At 52.9% G+C, this 15,740-nt stretch overlaps 1 protein-coding gene across 1 annotated transcript in view; it reads right to left on the bottom strand.

The window, feature by feature from the left end:
• The window catches only part of SND1 (staphylococcal nuclease and tudor domain containing 1), a 433,869-nt gene that overhangs the window by 12,142 nt on the left and 405,987 nt on the right, over nucleotides 1–15,740 (bottom strand). Inside the window, 1 exon segment of the mRNA NM_001135474.1 lies at nucleotides 5,799–5,987. Within this exon segment, the coding sequence (NP_001128946.1) occupies nucleotides 5,799–5,987 (189 nt within the window).

Genomic DNA, 15,740 nt, shown 5'->3' with positions numbered 1-15,740 from the left:
AACTTTCCCTCTCTCCGTCCTCCTCACCGCCAGCAGGTTGCTCTGACCTCAGCCCAGCAGCTGGGCCATGTGCTCTCCACCCTTCCCTCTCTCCCTTCCTTCCCCAAGCCCTGTGCTGTCAGGGCTGCAGTGGCTCAGAAGCTGATTCGACGTGACAGCGTGTCAAGTCCAATCCTGCAGCCAGGAGATTATCCAAATGGTGAGGTCTGTCAAAGCAGGGGAGGGAGGTGGCTTTCCAGCTGAGCAGCAGGAACGGTGGGTGGGAGAGTGCAGAGACTGGATCACACGTGGGGTCCCACAGACACACACAGGAATAAGGATGATTAAAAGTATTTGCCCAAAACTTCTGTGCTTATTAGGTGCCAGGTACCATTCTAAACATTCTCCAAATATTAATTCATTTAGTCCTTACAACAACCCTTTGAGTAGGTCTTGGTATTATCCCTGTTTTACAAATGGGAAAACTGAGGTACACAGGCTTGCAGCTAGAAGTAGTGAAATCAGGATTCAAACTTAGGCAGCCTGGCACTAGAGCTCTTCCAGGGGCATTTTGGCATTGACTAGGTATCCCTGAGAAAACACCACCAACCAGGAGGAAAAAGCTGTTTGTTGGTGGGGGGTGGGGAAGGAGATGAGGCCTCATGTCCCTGTTGTTTTTGAACTTGCCATTTGACATTGGTCAAACTTTTCTGGGTCCCCTTTTCTTCTCTCTCAGCTGAAATGCAGATTCCTCAGGAGCTTCAGGACACAGCAGAAGGGCAGGAATGCTGGAATTCTGGAACCACCTTGGGTCAACCCAGACCCCACACTTTTGCCTTTAACGCGGCCTGAGTGTGTGTTCTTCCACTAGAAGGAGCGGCTATGGGGGAATGACTGAGACATCTCCCAGGCCCGAGCTTTCCACCATCCTACACCAAGCAGTGCCTCTGTGGCTGGGCATGTGGGCCCCTGGTATGGGGCTCTGGCCTCCTACCCAAATAGCTCCTGACCCTTTCCACCTTCCAGGCTCCCGATACCCTAACACCTGTCCCCATCACCAGAGACCTCTGTACACACTGCTGCTTCTAGTCCCCTAAGCCCTGGCTGGCCAGAGGGGAGGAGGCAGGCAGCAGGACTTTAACCCACAGCTTTGCCTCTAGTCAGGACAGAGGCCCTAATCCCTCAAGGGCCTCCCTGCCCATGTGGGGAAGTGGGTCTCTAGCTTGTGGGCTTCCCTGTGAAAGGGCCAGGGGATAGCCATAAATGCTTCCGATGTCAAGCCTATGTCCTGATGGGCCTGAGGCTTTCCCCCTGGGCCTCCAGAGCTGGAAGTTCCCTGGTATCTACTTAGCCAGTCACTCCTGTTGACACCTGGGCTCCCAGCCCTTCTGGGACCCTTGCAGCTCTGAGGATCAGTGGGACTCACTTGGCCTCAGAGACGAGACTGTCAGCACTACCTTAAGTGAGCTGGGATGGAGCCCTCCTGACCCAGGAGTCTGCCCCCTCATTCCTACCAGCAGGCACCCCTGCAGTCCCGAATCCCTCAGCACGTCCTCTGCTCTGCATCCCATGCAGGGGCTCTTCCCTCTTCCTGCCAGCTCCCTCCTTTCCTGGCACTGAGCTTGTTAACAGAGACCAGCATTCTGTGCTGGTTCCTGAGTGGGCTGTGGCCCCTGAGCCTGCAAGCTGTTGAGGGCTCCCATCCTAGCCCCACCCTGCTCCTTTGGCTGTGGGGGAAGGCGGCCCCTCAGCAGTGTTGATGAATTCAGAACACACTGACAGGGTGAAAGCAGAAACTGCTAAAGACTCCTCAAGTAAAAGTGCCTTGGGTGACAGCATCAGGTCTCCTCCTTGGGGAGAGTGGGGTGGAGCTTCTTTCCCAGCAGGCTCAGGTGGGCAGCAGGCGTGAGGTCACGGAAGATGCAAACCAAAGCCTCGGGGATGGCCCTCAGCCCCCAGCACTAGGGCCAGTCCTGTGACAAGGTGCCACAGCTCACTTCGTGGTGGGTGGGGCGGTGCACACTGCCACCTGAATTGAGAAGACAGCAGAAGCAAGGTGTCTCCATACACAAAGTGGCTGGCACTCGAGGTTGCCAAGAAGCATCCAGAGGGTAGGAGAGAGGCAGCTGCCTCCTCACATAAAGGAACTCTGTTTCTAGGAGAGGCTGACCTTTGGCCCTTCAGGCAGTGCAGCCATGACAGTTCCCTCTTTCCTTGTGGGGATGGAGGTGACCAGCTGTTCTTTGGGACTTGCAGCCACATGAGCAAGCTGGTCCATGCAGGCTGGCCAGGTGGCCCCTTGGTGGGAAGGAGTCAGTCAGCTGGGACAGGCGTGGTTGCCCTTGTCCCCATCCTTAGAACAAGGGTGCATTTGGCTCAGGCTGCCCTTCTGCAGAGCCGGGGTGCATGGAGGAGACACACTCACTGGCAAGACACCTGCCAGACCCAGCCACTTTCCACAGCCATCCTCAGCCCCTCACAGCTCAGATTTCCCACAAGAAGCTGGTTTCTGGGAATCCCCATTGTAGACGCTCCTCTTCCTGGACCTCTGGGGAGACGACAAGGAAAACTCCAGAAGGAACAGTAGTTGTACACCCAGACACAGAAAATTAGTGCTGTATGGCTCTACCCCAGACTCTTGAAAGATGGAGGAGCTGGGGAAGAGCCTCTATGACCAAAGAGTGGGGCAGAGGACAGGGGTCCTGAGCTTGACCTAAGCAGCAGGGCCTAGGAATTCTGGGAGAGCCAACCACAGGACAGTCTGCCCTTGCTCATGGACCATCTCTAAGCATGTGGAGAGGCTGTTACTAAGCCTGCTATTGTGGAGAGGCTGTCCCAGCTGACTGATGCCAGGGTTTGTGGTCAGGTGGGGGAAGTGTCTCTCCAGGCCAAGGCCAGGGTGGAGCTCTGCCCGTGGCAGGGCACTGCTGGCACCCCCAATGGCCCCGGCTACAGAGCAAGACTGGGAAGGGTGGATGGAGGCCCCTCCTGCCTGTTCATCTGCTCCAGGCTGCTCTGCCATGCAAGTTCCTGTCTTGCTCGGGTCCCCTCTACACTCTGGGGCTCCTTGTGTTCTGTTGCTGCAGCCACCCTGAGGGAAAGAGCCCATCAAGCCAGGCACAGACCAGGCAGGTCAGGAATGGAGGCTGTCTCTCTTGTCCTCTCCCCACCCTGGCCCTCTCTCTTCTCTGCATTTCCTCCACAGGGAGGCCCAGGTCCTTCTCTTGGCAGGTGATGGGGACTGTGGATGGAGAATCCACTGGCTGGAGTCTTTCCTTTCTAAATCCTGTTTAACATTGCTGCTTGCAAGGCTCCAGGGGTGGGGCTGGCGAGGGGCCAAGGTGGTGGCGGCCTTTAGGCTTGCAGCAGGGAAGCCAAGCTCAATAAAAGCCAATCGATGGCCAATCCAGCCCTGTGCAGGGCCCTGCTGAGCACGTGTGTGAGGTGGGGTTAAGGAGGGAGGACAGGCATCCGTCATCTGTGGTTCCCTCCTTGGTCCTCGGGTCTGCCCAGGGCCGCTGAGGAGGAGGTGGGGGTTACCTCCTGCCAAGGAAGTGGAGGGCCCTATCAGCCTCTTCACTGAGGAGGCATCCACAGGGCACAGGGAGGAATTACACTCAGCAGGGAGGCAGTTAAGCCCTTGTAGCTGGGAAACCAGCATTCTCAGGTTCCCCCAGACAGACACACTCACGAATACATGCACACATAATCACACTCCCTAAAGCCTTCTGCACTTCCTGGTCTCACAGAATCCCTCAGCATTACCTTTCCTTGGTTAGCTACAGGCACAAACATTCCTGCATCCTGATGCTAACAGGATCTTGTAACCACTGTTTCTTGACAGGTAAGGCAGTCCTTGTGGGGTCAAGTGGGACAAGGCTGGGTACACCCCAGATACTCAGGTGACTGTCCCCCAGCCGGCCACCAGCTGCTCTTATCAGGGTCCAGCCAACTCTGAGAGCTGCTACAAAGCTCTGCTAGTGCTGCTCCTGGGAAACAGCCCCTCCAGGAGGAAGAAAGCCAGCCTTGGTTCCTCAGGATCCTTGACAAGCAGACCGGGATTTGCAGGAGAGGGACCCAGGAGGCGGCAGGCCCTAGCACTGAGAGTTGTGCACTGCATTTTAATTGGACTGGAATAAAAACACGCAGGCCGTGTAAGTAATTAATCACTGGTAATTACTCCTCAGCGTCATCAAGTGGCACCAGCAAAATGGTGACTTGGGCTCTTTCAGACAAACCCACTGTGCAGTAAATAACGATGCTGAGTTCAGCACAGCTCCTGGCAGGGAACCCACCCTTCCATCTCAGGCCAGAGTCCCCTCCCTGTGCTCCCCTGGGTTCCTCTAGGGTTTCTACTCTTAGAGGGTAGAGGATCGCCCAGCTCTGAAAAGGTGGCTTCCAGATTCACTGCTGAAAAGCCAGGAAGCAGGGCAAGGACGAAGACGCTTTTGGCCTCTGGGCCTTAGACTCTGGGGCTTGCCGCTCTACCCCCAGCTGCTAACTCTTCTGTGAAAGTGCCAACCTTTAAACAGGAGGCCCCAGCGCCGCCTCTCCCCCCTCTCCCTGCAGCAGGCAGAGGACATGGGGGTGGCAGTCTTAAGTTCAGCTGTCACAAGCAGGAAATCCAGGAAGAAGCCGTGTGACTCCTTTCCTGTAGGAGCTGAGGCTGCCTGCTTCCCCCTCATTCTGGGAGGAGGAGGCTTGATGTGAGCAGGAGGTGGGAATCTCCTCTGAGGTCTGATGGTGGCTGCCTCCTCCAGGGCACCGACCATCCCTTTCATCTGTGCTAGCTTTGTGGTCCACCTTTCCCTGGAGTCTTTCCACCTCCACTCTCCTCTACCACCAAGGGGCTGGTTGCCTGCCCCAATCCCCAGGGGGTGGGAAGAATAGATAGAGAGAGACCCAGGAGGACAGTCCCGAGGGGAGAAGAGAAGCCCTGAATGAGGAGGCAGCTTCTTGGGGCTGGTGAAGAATGTGGTGCTTCTGGGGCCTCAAAGCCCCCGACTCTTTTTGGCAGGTGTCTGGGCCTTGGCTCTGGGAAGTGAGTTTTGAGCCAGATGGCTGCCCCATGGGGAAGGAAGCATTTATTCCTGGAACAAATTTATGGCTCAGCACGGCTGTCCCACGAATCCTCCTCAAGCTCGGAGGAGCCCTGACAAATTGGTGGCCGGCTGATTTATCCCCATTATCAGGGCCGGGCTATAAGTCAAAAGCAACAGGCTGAGTGAGCCCGGCTCCCACCTCCAAACCACTGGGTTCCTCAATTGTCAATTGGTTTCCAAAAGCCACTTTCCACCCCACCCTCCTTGTCTCTTCAATTCGGTGCCCAAAGAGACTGATGGGCTGTAAATCTCTTGTCCTAACAGCTAGAGGCCTCTCCTGGGGTTGTTTCCCCATGGGGCAATGTGAAGGAAATTCAGATGTGGGCTTGGGCCGCCCAGTCCCTCTGAGGGCACTGACAGAGAAGGGTCAGGGCTGGGGAGGGAGGGACGCCCCAGGCATTTTGTCCCATGGCTCCAGTCACCTAGACAGCTTTCTGCTTCAGGCCCACCTGAGCAGGCCTGGAATCACTGATGACATTCCGGGCTGGCAGCCCAGGCCCACCTCAGGTCTGCAACAGGCTGTGGCCGAGGACACCTCAGCTGGCAGCCTCTCCTCGCCTGTGTGTGGCCTTGGTGTGGGGTCTGAGACCAACACCTTCCTGGGCTACTCAGTGTGGGGATGAGAGAACGACTTCCTCCTGTTCTCTGGAGGCAGCAGCATTAATGTGTGAGGAGGACGCGAGGGCAGGAAGAGCACAGCTGGGCTGCCACGCGTACCTTCTCTTTCTTCTGCTTGGCGGCCTCCTCGGCAGACAGCAGGGACTTGTAGTAGGAGCTGCGTTCGGCAGTGAAGTGGACCTTGGAGAGTGCGTGCTCCACCAGCAGGACGGACAGGTTGGCGCTATCGATGTGCAGCCAGCCGATAAAGTTGCCGGCCTTGTCCATGCTCTCCACCTCCACCTCCACCTGGGACAGAGAGATAGGCGTAAGCCTGCGGGGGCCAGGCCTGAGTGTGCAGGGGCTGTGCCTGTGGGGAGGACAGCAGCGCCGGAGCCTTGGGCTCACAGGCCTTGGCAGCTGCTGCCAACCTCTGGGAACCCCTAGAACCCTTCAATTTCAGCCTCTCACGGGAACAGACACACCCCAAAACTCGCCTCTCTTCTCAGAGCCCCTTCCCCTCCTTGTGGCAGAAAGCTACCGGGGCAAACGGGATTCTCCTTAATCTGAGAGAGACAGAGAGAGAACACGCAGCTGAAGGTCAGGAGCAAGTGAAGAAGCAGGCAGAGGTCTTGGTGCCTCCCACTCTTCAGCACCCACCCCAGCTCTGTGCTAGAAGACAGGCAGGTCCTTAGGGAATGAGGCAACCCCTGGGGAGAGGGAGGCTGCTTTTCCTGGTAGAGCTGAACGAATTCATGTCTAATGAAGGTAATTAAAGTGGCTGCATGAAAAGCAGGAGAGGAGAGGGGGAGAGGACAGGAGAGGCAGAAAGATGTGGGCAGGAAATGCATCAGCGCAAGGGCAGTGAGAGGCAATCCCACAGAAGGAGTGGCCAGAAGGGTGTGGGCTGTGGCTGAACCCAGAGCCCTAAAGGAATCTCCACGGGCCTCAAGGCCTCCTCCACTGACTGTCTCATCCTGAGGACCCAGGATCCCAGATCTAGCACTGACTGCTTTTCTAAAAGGGCAGCCTCAGGATCGTGGCCCTCATGGTAGCTGATCTGCTCCCACATCATGAAGGCCACAGCCCAGGATAAATTCCTTCTTTGATTCTCTCCTGACCTCTTTCTTTCCCTGCTAAAGGGGCCTATAAACGTCTTTGCTGCCAAATGTAAAAACTTGTATTAATTTAAATGCCTTCAAGCTCGATTAAGCAATAAAATGAATGTCTAAATACCTGGGAATTCTCGAGGTCTGAGCTGGAGCCAGTGACAGAAGGTTAGAAGGGATGAGGGATACTGCATGACATGCCTCCCCAGAAGAACACAGAGGTGGTCTGGGTGTGCAGAGAGAAGGTAGCGGGGAGGAAAACAGGCAGGGCCCGAGAGGCAGGACCCTCACTTCCTCCCATCCTTGAATACCCTCTGCGTCCTTGAGGCCCACATTTGATCCTTCAAGAGGAAATGCAGGTTCAATGACAACTGAAGTTGGAGTATGGTATAGAAGGGGATGTGTGGAGTCTATTAGAGTTATTAACCAAAAAGAGATAATGGAGAACATATAGGTCCAGTCCATGTTGATTCTGTAGGTGGCACTGGAGAAGTGTAGCTATTAAGGGACAGAGCTGAGAGCAGAATCCAGGTTTCCCCAATGCCTTCTCTACACTGCCTCCTGGCAGAAAAGACCCTCCCCCTCCCTAATACCCACTTTCCACAGCCTTCTGTTTCAGGAGCAGCCCTTCCTTCCACTGCCATACCTCTGCCCCCTCCACCATCCAGGACCGTGGGACCCTGCCGCTCACTAGTAGAGCCTGGGCAAAGTGCTGGCCCCAATTCTGGGCTGGGCTGACCCAGTGCCTGAATTCATGACAGAGTCCACTGTCTGTGGGTGTTAAAACCAGTTTCTCCTGTCTCTAATTTTGGCAACTAACCTACTGAAGGACCTACTCTTGTAGGAGAGAAGGGCAGGTGGGCAAAATCTGAGGTTGCTCAGGTTTCAACACCTTGGATCCACCTTGCAAATGACCAGGGCGCTGGAACAAAGGAGAAGCTCGGCCACTGGAAGACTGAGCGCCTCCTCCGGGGGTGGCCAGGAATGGGGAACAGGCTGTCATGCCTGCAGGGGCTGGGGGAAGTGGCGGGGGTAGTGTGGAAGGGGTGGACAAGACCTGTGAGGGGCAAAATGATACATGAGAAGACTTGTTCCTCTTAACTTGCCAAGCTTTATCAAACACGCTAAGGTCAAGAAGCAGCAGGTCCTAGAGGAATTCTGGGGAAGCTGAAGGAAGAACAGAGAGGTTGCTTGCCTTGTGTTTAGGGGCTCCTGGACACAAGTCTGGCCAAAAGCAAATGAGGCTGGTACAGTTCCCAGCCAACACTGAGTGCAGGCCCACATCAGTTTCCGCATTCCCTGACCTCTCGTCTTCCACAATTTTAGTAGCCAAGTGTCCTTTCCCTAAAACGAAGGATATCTGCCCTGGTTGGACACAAGGCCTCTCTCCAGGCCTGGCAGGCCACTAGACAGCTTGCAGTGGGCCAGTGTGGCTCTTGGCACTGGGTTGCTGGGGTTGGTGCAAGAACATCAGAGATAGGCTGCAGAGGCAACCAGGCACGCACAGTTGCTGTCTATCCTGTGAGGTGCCCATGCTCAGACCCCAACCCACGTGGCAAACCCCACATTCACACCTCGCTCTCTGAGGCTGCAATCCACATGCTCACCTTTCTCCAGGGCTTATATGAGAAGGAACCCAGCAATGAGCAGCCACACCTGGGGCCAACACTGCAGGGTGCAGCCAGGCTCTCCTGCGCAGGTGAGCACCAACTTCACACTTAACCAGCCTGTTGCCTGCAATCGATATACTAACTTGGGCTTGACAAGTCCCTGGGCCCAGCCAGCTGCTAGGAAAGAAATCTCTGGCCTTGGGCACAGTGCTGCCACCGAATCCATCTTGGGTTGTAGATGGCAATAAAGCTGTCGCCCATGGGGCTCTGTTCCCTTTTATTACAGCTGCCACAGCCACAGTAATTTCTCAATCAAACAAAGGCACTCAGGGAAGGTGGGCTGGCTCCTCTCTAGCCAAACCCCACGCGGTGTCTATCCTTCTCCACAAACCTCAGCCTGGACGAGGCTGTGGAATTCAGTGTGACTCTTCTCTAACTCTGGGAGAATTACGGAGGTTGAAAGCAGAGGTTTAAGCAGGTTGTATGTGTGTGATCATCCTTTGATGTTTCTCTTTTACATTGACTGCCAGGAAGTTATGACTTAACTGTAACATTATGTGGGTCTATGTTTGTACAAGTATCATTTCTTTGTTCAACTCAAGGATTCAAATTTCTCTGACATTTTCTCTTAATTAAAAGATACACACATACAGAGATATATACATACAGTTCAATTTTGTTATTTATGGTAATTTTGTTCTATAGGGAGAATTTGCAAATATTGAACCATTGCTCCTAGGAGAAAGGCAGGTTTGGGTTCCTGTGAGCCTCTGGTCACAATATTTTCATCAAATCAATAAATAACCTTGTTCTGTGTTTCTGTTTAAAGACACCTTGTCTAATATGTGTTGCTGGCTCATTAACACTGAACTCATGGCCAACAGCACAATGATTCATGCCTGAATGAAGCTTATCTAACGCACGTATCTTCTCCATAAGGCACATCCCAGTATTTCTGCACTCAGGAACACTAGACAGCACTTCAGCTTTATGCTGGGGGCCATTTAAAACTGTGAAACCACCAACAAAAAGCAGGAAAAATGCAATAACATGACGCTAAATAGATTGTGAGAAGGACACTTGTTTATATCATCAGAGCTGAAACAAGAAGACAGAGTGTTGTCTTGTTCTACCCTATTCCACCTAAGATGGATATGTGCCCCGCCAGGTGACTCAATTTTTTTTGTCACTCTGTGCATGTCCACAAATGACTGCAAAAGTACCATGAGTATTGATTTTGGGGTTACAAAAATAGATCTTGGTGAATTTGCAAATATGTAACCGGTGAATAATGAAGATCGACTGTATACTGTATAGACACATAGAGTTAATTCCCACAAGTTGCCGCAAACTGGAGACTATAAAGAGACATGTCCCACAAGTTGCCTCAAACAGAAGACACGTTAGGGGAGGCTCATTCCTGTAAATAGACAAGAAATTTCTTCTTGTCCAACTGGCTACTGCAAGCATTAAATGAGATCCTACTGGTGGAGTGTTGTGTAATTTGCAAACTGCTATAACATAGCCTCTCATCTCTTGGGCATCTTGGAGTGTTTCAGGAAGAGTTCTGGACTCAATAGCTTCCACAGGAGGCCTCCTATAATGGCAGGTGACTTTAGGCGTTAGGTGACTTAGGTGACTACCGCAGGCTGCTAGAAGGCTGGGAGCAGGCTTCGTATGAGAGCATGCACTGGCGTGCACACGTGTGTGGATATGGCCTTGAGGGCACCAGAGTATGTGTGTGCATGTACACAAGCAGCGTTGGCGAGGGACAGATGAGGGCTCTCCTCTTGATTCCCCTCTATTTAGTGCCCACGCTGAAGCTGAGACCTAGGAAGACACATGGTTCTGGGGGAGGTGGGTACCTCCCGAGAGACTATAAGAAGGGGCAGGTGGTGCCACACTGAGGAAGGGGCTTGGTGGTAACTGGTTAAGAAGCGAACAGCCTAGAGGCTTGAAGGTCAGTGTGACCTTCAGATGTTGACAGCCATTGCAGTCTGCCTCACTTGCAGCCCTGCTGGTCTGCCAGCATCTCTTGCTCTCTGCTCTTGATGCTGGCAGAGTGGGTGGGGATTTTGAGGTTGCTGAATACCTGGACTGCACCTTTGCCCGCTTCAATGCCACTTTCTCCGGGAAGGCTTCCCTGATCCCTGGCCTACCATGAATCACCCTCTGAATGCCTATGGGCTCACCCTCCCTTTGGCATTTGTGGGGCAGTGTACAGCATGGAGGTTATGAGTGTGGACTCTGGCTCCAGACAACCTAGACCTGCATGAATTCTGGGGTGCCACTTAAGTTCTCTGTGCCTCTATTTACTGTAAAACTGGGATTGCAACAGCATCTACCTCAAGGATGTTATGATTAAATGAACTAATATAAATATGTTAAGCACTTAGAAAAGTGCTTGGCACATAAATGCTTCAACACGATCATCATAAACTATTTACTTCCTGGTAGGGGCAGTTATTTCATTTCTAAATGTCTTCATTCTCCAAGTAGACTGTCAGCTCCATGGGGAACGAAGCTTGTTCCAGACTGTGAAATTTCTCCAGAGCTGAGCACACTGACTGGGCCATGCGGTGGCAGAAAGAGCATGGATTCTGGAGTCAGATATCAACTCCTAGTCCTAGCTGTGAATTTTTGGGTAATTCACTTGACCTCTCTTAGACTGTTTCCTTAATGGTAAAATGAGGAGGGGTCCTGTGCACTGAATGAGGTAACAAAACTGCTTCCTCTTCCCTTCAACAAATGCCAGTGATGCCCTGGTGGGATGGTTACATTCAGCAGCTGTCCTGCTTTGCTGAGCTGTGTACAAGGGTCTTCTCATCAGAAACGGCCAATCCCTGCTTAATGAGCTCCTTTATTCTCCCTGACTCTGAAAGCTTTGGGTTTCTTACACCCGGGGAGTCCTCCCATAAAATACAGAGTGAAGGTAAGGCAAGTGGGGTTGATAGGATGAGCTCAAGTGTGTGACTGTCCCTGTACCACCTGCACAGACAGATCCCTTTCTCTTCAGTGGAGGTCTTTCCCCATCACAGGGCCAAAGCAGTGGGTGCTGCCAGCCAGCCACGCCCTACAGGAGAGCAGCTAGATGCTGGACCTGGCCTGACTGTGGGCCAGGGCAGCCAGTGGGCCCTGCTGCCTCACAGTGGGATGCGTCCTCCTGCTCCCAAGCACATCAATGTGCCACTAATGAAATTGTTCTGGCTTATTTACCAAATTAATACAAACGGCACAGGCTGTTAATTTCCATGTCTCCTAATTACCAAGGAAGAGCTCCCCATGCCCAGGCAACACACATACCTCAGTGATCACCCAGCCGAGCTGTGGTCTCACCCTTCCCAGGGATGAGGAAGGGGAGAAGGGGGAGGAGAATAGAAGAGCATGGAGCAGCCCCCAGCTCCAAGGCTGAAATCAAACAGGGAGGAAGGGGGTGGCCAGGAACTTGTTTCATTTCCTGCGGCCCCTTTCTGAGCAGTCTCAGTGCCCTGGGCTCCAGAAATATACACTTGGTCCCTGTCCCCACCCCAAACTGTTCCTCTTCTCCCCATTGTCTGGATTCTGTCAGCTCCTTAAAACAGAAACTACTTCAGTCAAACAGGCAGTGGGGACCAAGTCCTTCTCCTTCTCTAAGCAGTGAGGCATATTCTTGGCCTGGGGTACGATGCAGGGCTGAGGGGTCTGGAGAAACGAAGAGAAGTGAAAGCCAGGCAATGGATGATGGCTTTAGAAATGTCAACATTCTCAACTTCTAGCCCTCTGCAATTAGACTTCAGATTCTGAAATCTTTCCTAAAGAAAGAAGGGTTTGGGGTGGGGGGAGGGAGAGAGTGAGCATGTGCATGCATGTGGTAAGTGTGGGGGAGATTATTTAAGAACTAAGCTTTCAAACCACGGAGGAAATTCTGACTGCCCTGGGGGTTGATTTAGCTGTGTCTGTCCTTAACTCGCCTGGAGCCTGCAGCCAAGCTGGATGCCTAGTGCTTCTAAGTAGGCGCAAAGCTGAAGACCCAGGTCCCTCTCCTAAAGCCTCCTCCAGGTCCTGGTGAAGTTGCGGGGAGGGTGAGGTGGGAGAAGGTGCACTGGAGGCTGCTTCTGGTAAGGCTGGCTTAAATAAGGGAGCCGAGGGCATTGGGGGCAAAATAATTAAGAAATGGAGACTAGAGAAAGACAGCAGGGGGATGCACATTCCCCTTGATGACTCAGGGCACCCAAAGGAGACAGTTCACACAGGGGATTTACTAGCAATGGGGGGAGGACAGGGAGACCCCACACACATACAAGCCTTTCCCTTTTTACTTTCTGGGAGGATGGAGAAGAGGTACTGTCTTCCCCAAGTGCACAGGCATTACTGCAGTGCACAATGCCTGAGGCAGCACGGAAAATTACTGAGCCTCAGCCAACCTCAGAGCCCTGGGTCACGAGGCTGCAGGTTGCCTGAAAACAGTCGTGGAGGATGCTCCCGTACCAAGGAAGGTGGGCTGCCTCAGGCAGGACAGGCAGGTCCCAGGTAGAAAAGAGCCCAGCACAGGGTGCCACTGCCCTGAGGCATCTGGGAAGGAAGAGTCACTACACAAAGTGGGGTGCTGGCTGTAAGTTCTTCCAGGTAGCAGGGTGGGGGTGCTCAGGGCTACCTGTGGGAAGGTGACATCAGAGTCCCCACGGACAGGCTTTAGAGGCAGAAGTCTCCATCCTTTCCACATGTTGTCTGGCCATATTCCTGCTTTCAATATTCCCAAAGCAACCAGCAACGATCACAGCAAGTGGCCTGGATGGGGAGAAGGAGCTGAGGAGCGGAGAAAGGCCCTGGGCTAGAACTGTGATCCAGGTGTCAATCCTGCCTCTTATGGGCTGGGCACACTGCACCTCTCTTTGGGCTTAGTTTCTCCATCTGCGAAATGAGAGTTGAACAAAGTTTCTAAGGTTCTCTCTGCTCTGCATTCTCTGAGGTCAGAGGACGGGGGCAGCAAAGCTGACAGCTGTGCCTGCAAGCCAACAGGAGAGATGAAAAGCAACAGTTCCACGGGAGAGAAGGGCAAGCAGGGAAGCCCCATTTGCCAGTGATCAAGTCCTACAGGAGAACTTGCAGGGGGGCACGGGAAATGGAGAGAGGGGAACTGAATAATGACTCGGAGCCCAAGGTACTCCTGCCTCCTCCCAACCCATTCATCCTAGCTGCAGCTTTTTTCAAGAATGTGAGTAGTGTTCTGGAGTAACCAGCGTGTAGCTTGGGTCCTTTCCTGCCATGCAGTGGTAGCCTTGCCCAAGGCTGGGTTTTCCACCATCACTGATGCTGCGTGAAGGCTGTAGCATGCTGCCATAGCCAGAGCTGTGAACTTGAAGAGACACCTCACCTTAACACAGCAGCAGTTTAACACAGCCAGCTCATCCCCTCCACTCCCGGTCACACACAGCCACACCGACTTCTTTCAGAGATGATGAATGTTAACAATGCAATTAATAAGGCAATGCTGTGAAAGGCGAGAGGCTGTGCCTATGCAATGCCTCCTGGGTCTTGTTACCATCTGCATCTGCGGGGAGTGGGCTGGCTAGAGGCAGGCAGCAGCACGGATTTTCCATGTGCTAGTGGGGCAGTGTGGTTCTGATCCCCACCAACGCCTCTGCTCCTAATCCCCCATCACTTCCAGACCAGGTAACTCTTGCAAGCGCAGCCCACAGAGTGGATTGCTTTTCTAGAAAACCTCTTTTCTGGCATTGGAGTGCTAGGAATGCCTGGAAATCAGGCCTGGGCTGGTACACCAGCAAGAGGGGCCAAGAGGCTCCTGAAAAGGAAAGGCCTGTGCTGTGGGTGAGCTGGCTCTAGAAGCTCAGGGTGGCTTTCTCTCCCTCCTGGAATGCCTTTTCCCTACCTCAGGGATGAGGGGTGGGATGGTAGGGGTAGGGGGGCAGCTTCAGTCCTGCCTGAGGCAGTGAGGCAGCAGCCACTGCCATCAGCGTCATCTGGGTCTGCTGGGAAATGCAAACCTGCTGACTCCAGGCCTTTGCGAGCGCTAACACAGTTTACAAACTGACGCAATCTGTTCCTTTGGTGCAGGCAATAAGGAAGCAGACTGTTCATCTTCCCAGGAAAACCCCGTGCTGGAAGCTGGAGGGAGATTTAATACTCTTCCCTGAGGCTGGTGCCAGGGATGTGGCTAGAATCAGGGGGCCCTCATTCTGTCCCCTACCCGTCTTCCCAAAGGTCTCCCAAGCCAGAGGCAGGGTCTGGAATGCCTTCTGAGAGCAGGCATGCCTGAATGGCACAGCTCCTCCTCATGTTCCCAGTTGACGTGAAGGGCAGTCCCAGGCAAAAAACCAGGAGAGAAGGCTGCCTTCCATTCGTTCTTTATCTTGAACACTCATTTGGGCCATGGAGTCAGCCGCAGTGGCCCATGTTCTCCCAGGCCCAGCCAAAGAACCTCTATGGCTTTAGAGCTGTACCCAAGCCCCAAAGGGATGGAGCTAGGGGTGTGAGAAGACAGTTGGCCTCTTTTCTTGGGGAAAACCGGTGTATGATCTATGGAGTAACTGCATGAGGTTATTAAATCTCTGACTTGGTCTGAAAGTAACCAAATGTTGTCTAATCAGGTCACGTTCACGTGTCAGTTCCCCTCTGCAGGTACCTGTACCTATATAACTGACCTCAAGGCCTGCTGTGGGACGGTGCAGACCCCTGCCCTGTTCCCAGGCAGGAAGTAGCTGACCTGTGACCCCTCAATGGGGCCAGTCCGCTCTGCTTTGTGGACCTTGATTCTCAGGCTCCTATACCTGAACCACTGTGGGTTTCCCACGGAGACCCACACTTTACTGTTAAGAAGCATTTAGCATCCATGATTACTTCATTCCCTTCCATCCATCTTGCAGAAAAAGAAATGAACTTGGCTCCAGATCACAACCTCTTCTGCTTCCTCAGGGACCCATTTCCATCAGTTACCTCTTTCTGTCATCACCTTCCTGATTTCCTTTTTCACCAGCATCTAACTCTTCACCTGCAAACATCTTGCCCTTCTAAGCAAGTCTTGCTTTGACTCACATCCCGTCAAGTCTACCTCTTTCTCTTTACCCAGAGAGTACTCTGCACATTGCCAGCCCCTTTTCACTTCTGTAGCCAATGCAGCTGGCTACCAGTCACTCCAATGTCACTATTACTTCAAAGATCTGTTAACTGCCATTTAAATAATTTCTTCTTAGATTTCATCATTTTTGACCTTTTAAATATCTGTAAAAGTCAAGCACCCCCTTTCCTTTTTGAAACTTTCTTTTTTTTGGCCTGTGTTCCCCAATCTTGGCTTTTTCTCCCTGCTTTCTTAGTAGCAATTGTGAATTCTTCCCCAACAACATGGC

This window comes from Pongo abelii, chromosome 6, assembly GCF_028885655.2.
Source record: "Pongo abelii isolate AG06213 chromosome 6, NHGRI_mPonAbe1-v2.0_pri, whole genome shotgun sequence".
Classification (NCBI taxonomy): domain Eukaryota; kingdom Metazoa; phylum Chordata; class Mammalia; order Primates; family Hominidae; genus Pongo; species Pongo abelii.
The sequence above is the reverse complement of the archived record's forward strand: the minus strand, read 5'-3'. Positions and strand labels throughout refer to the sequence as shown.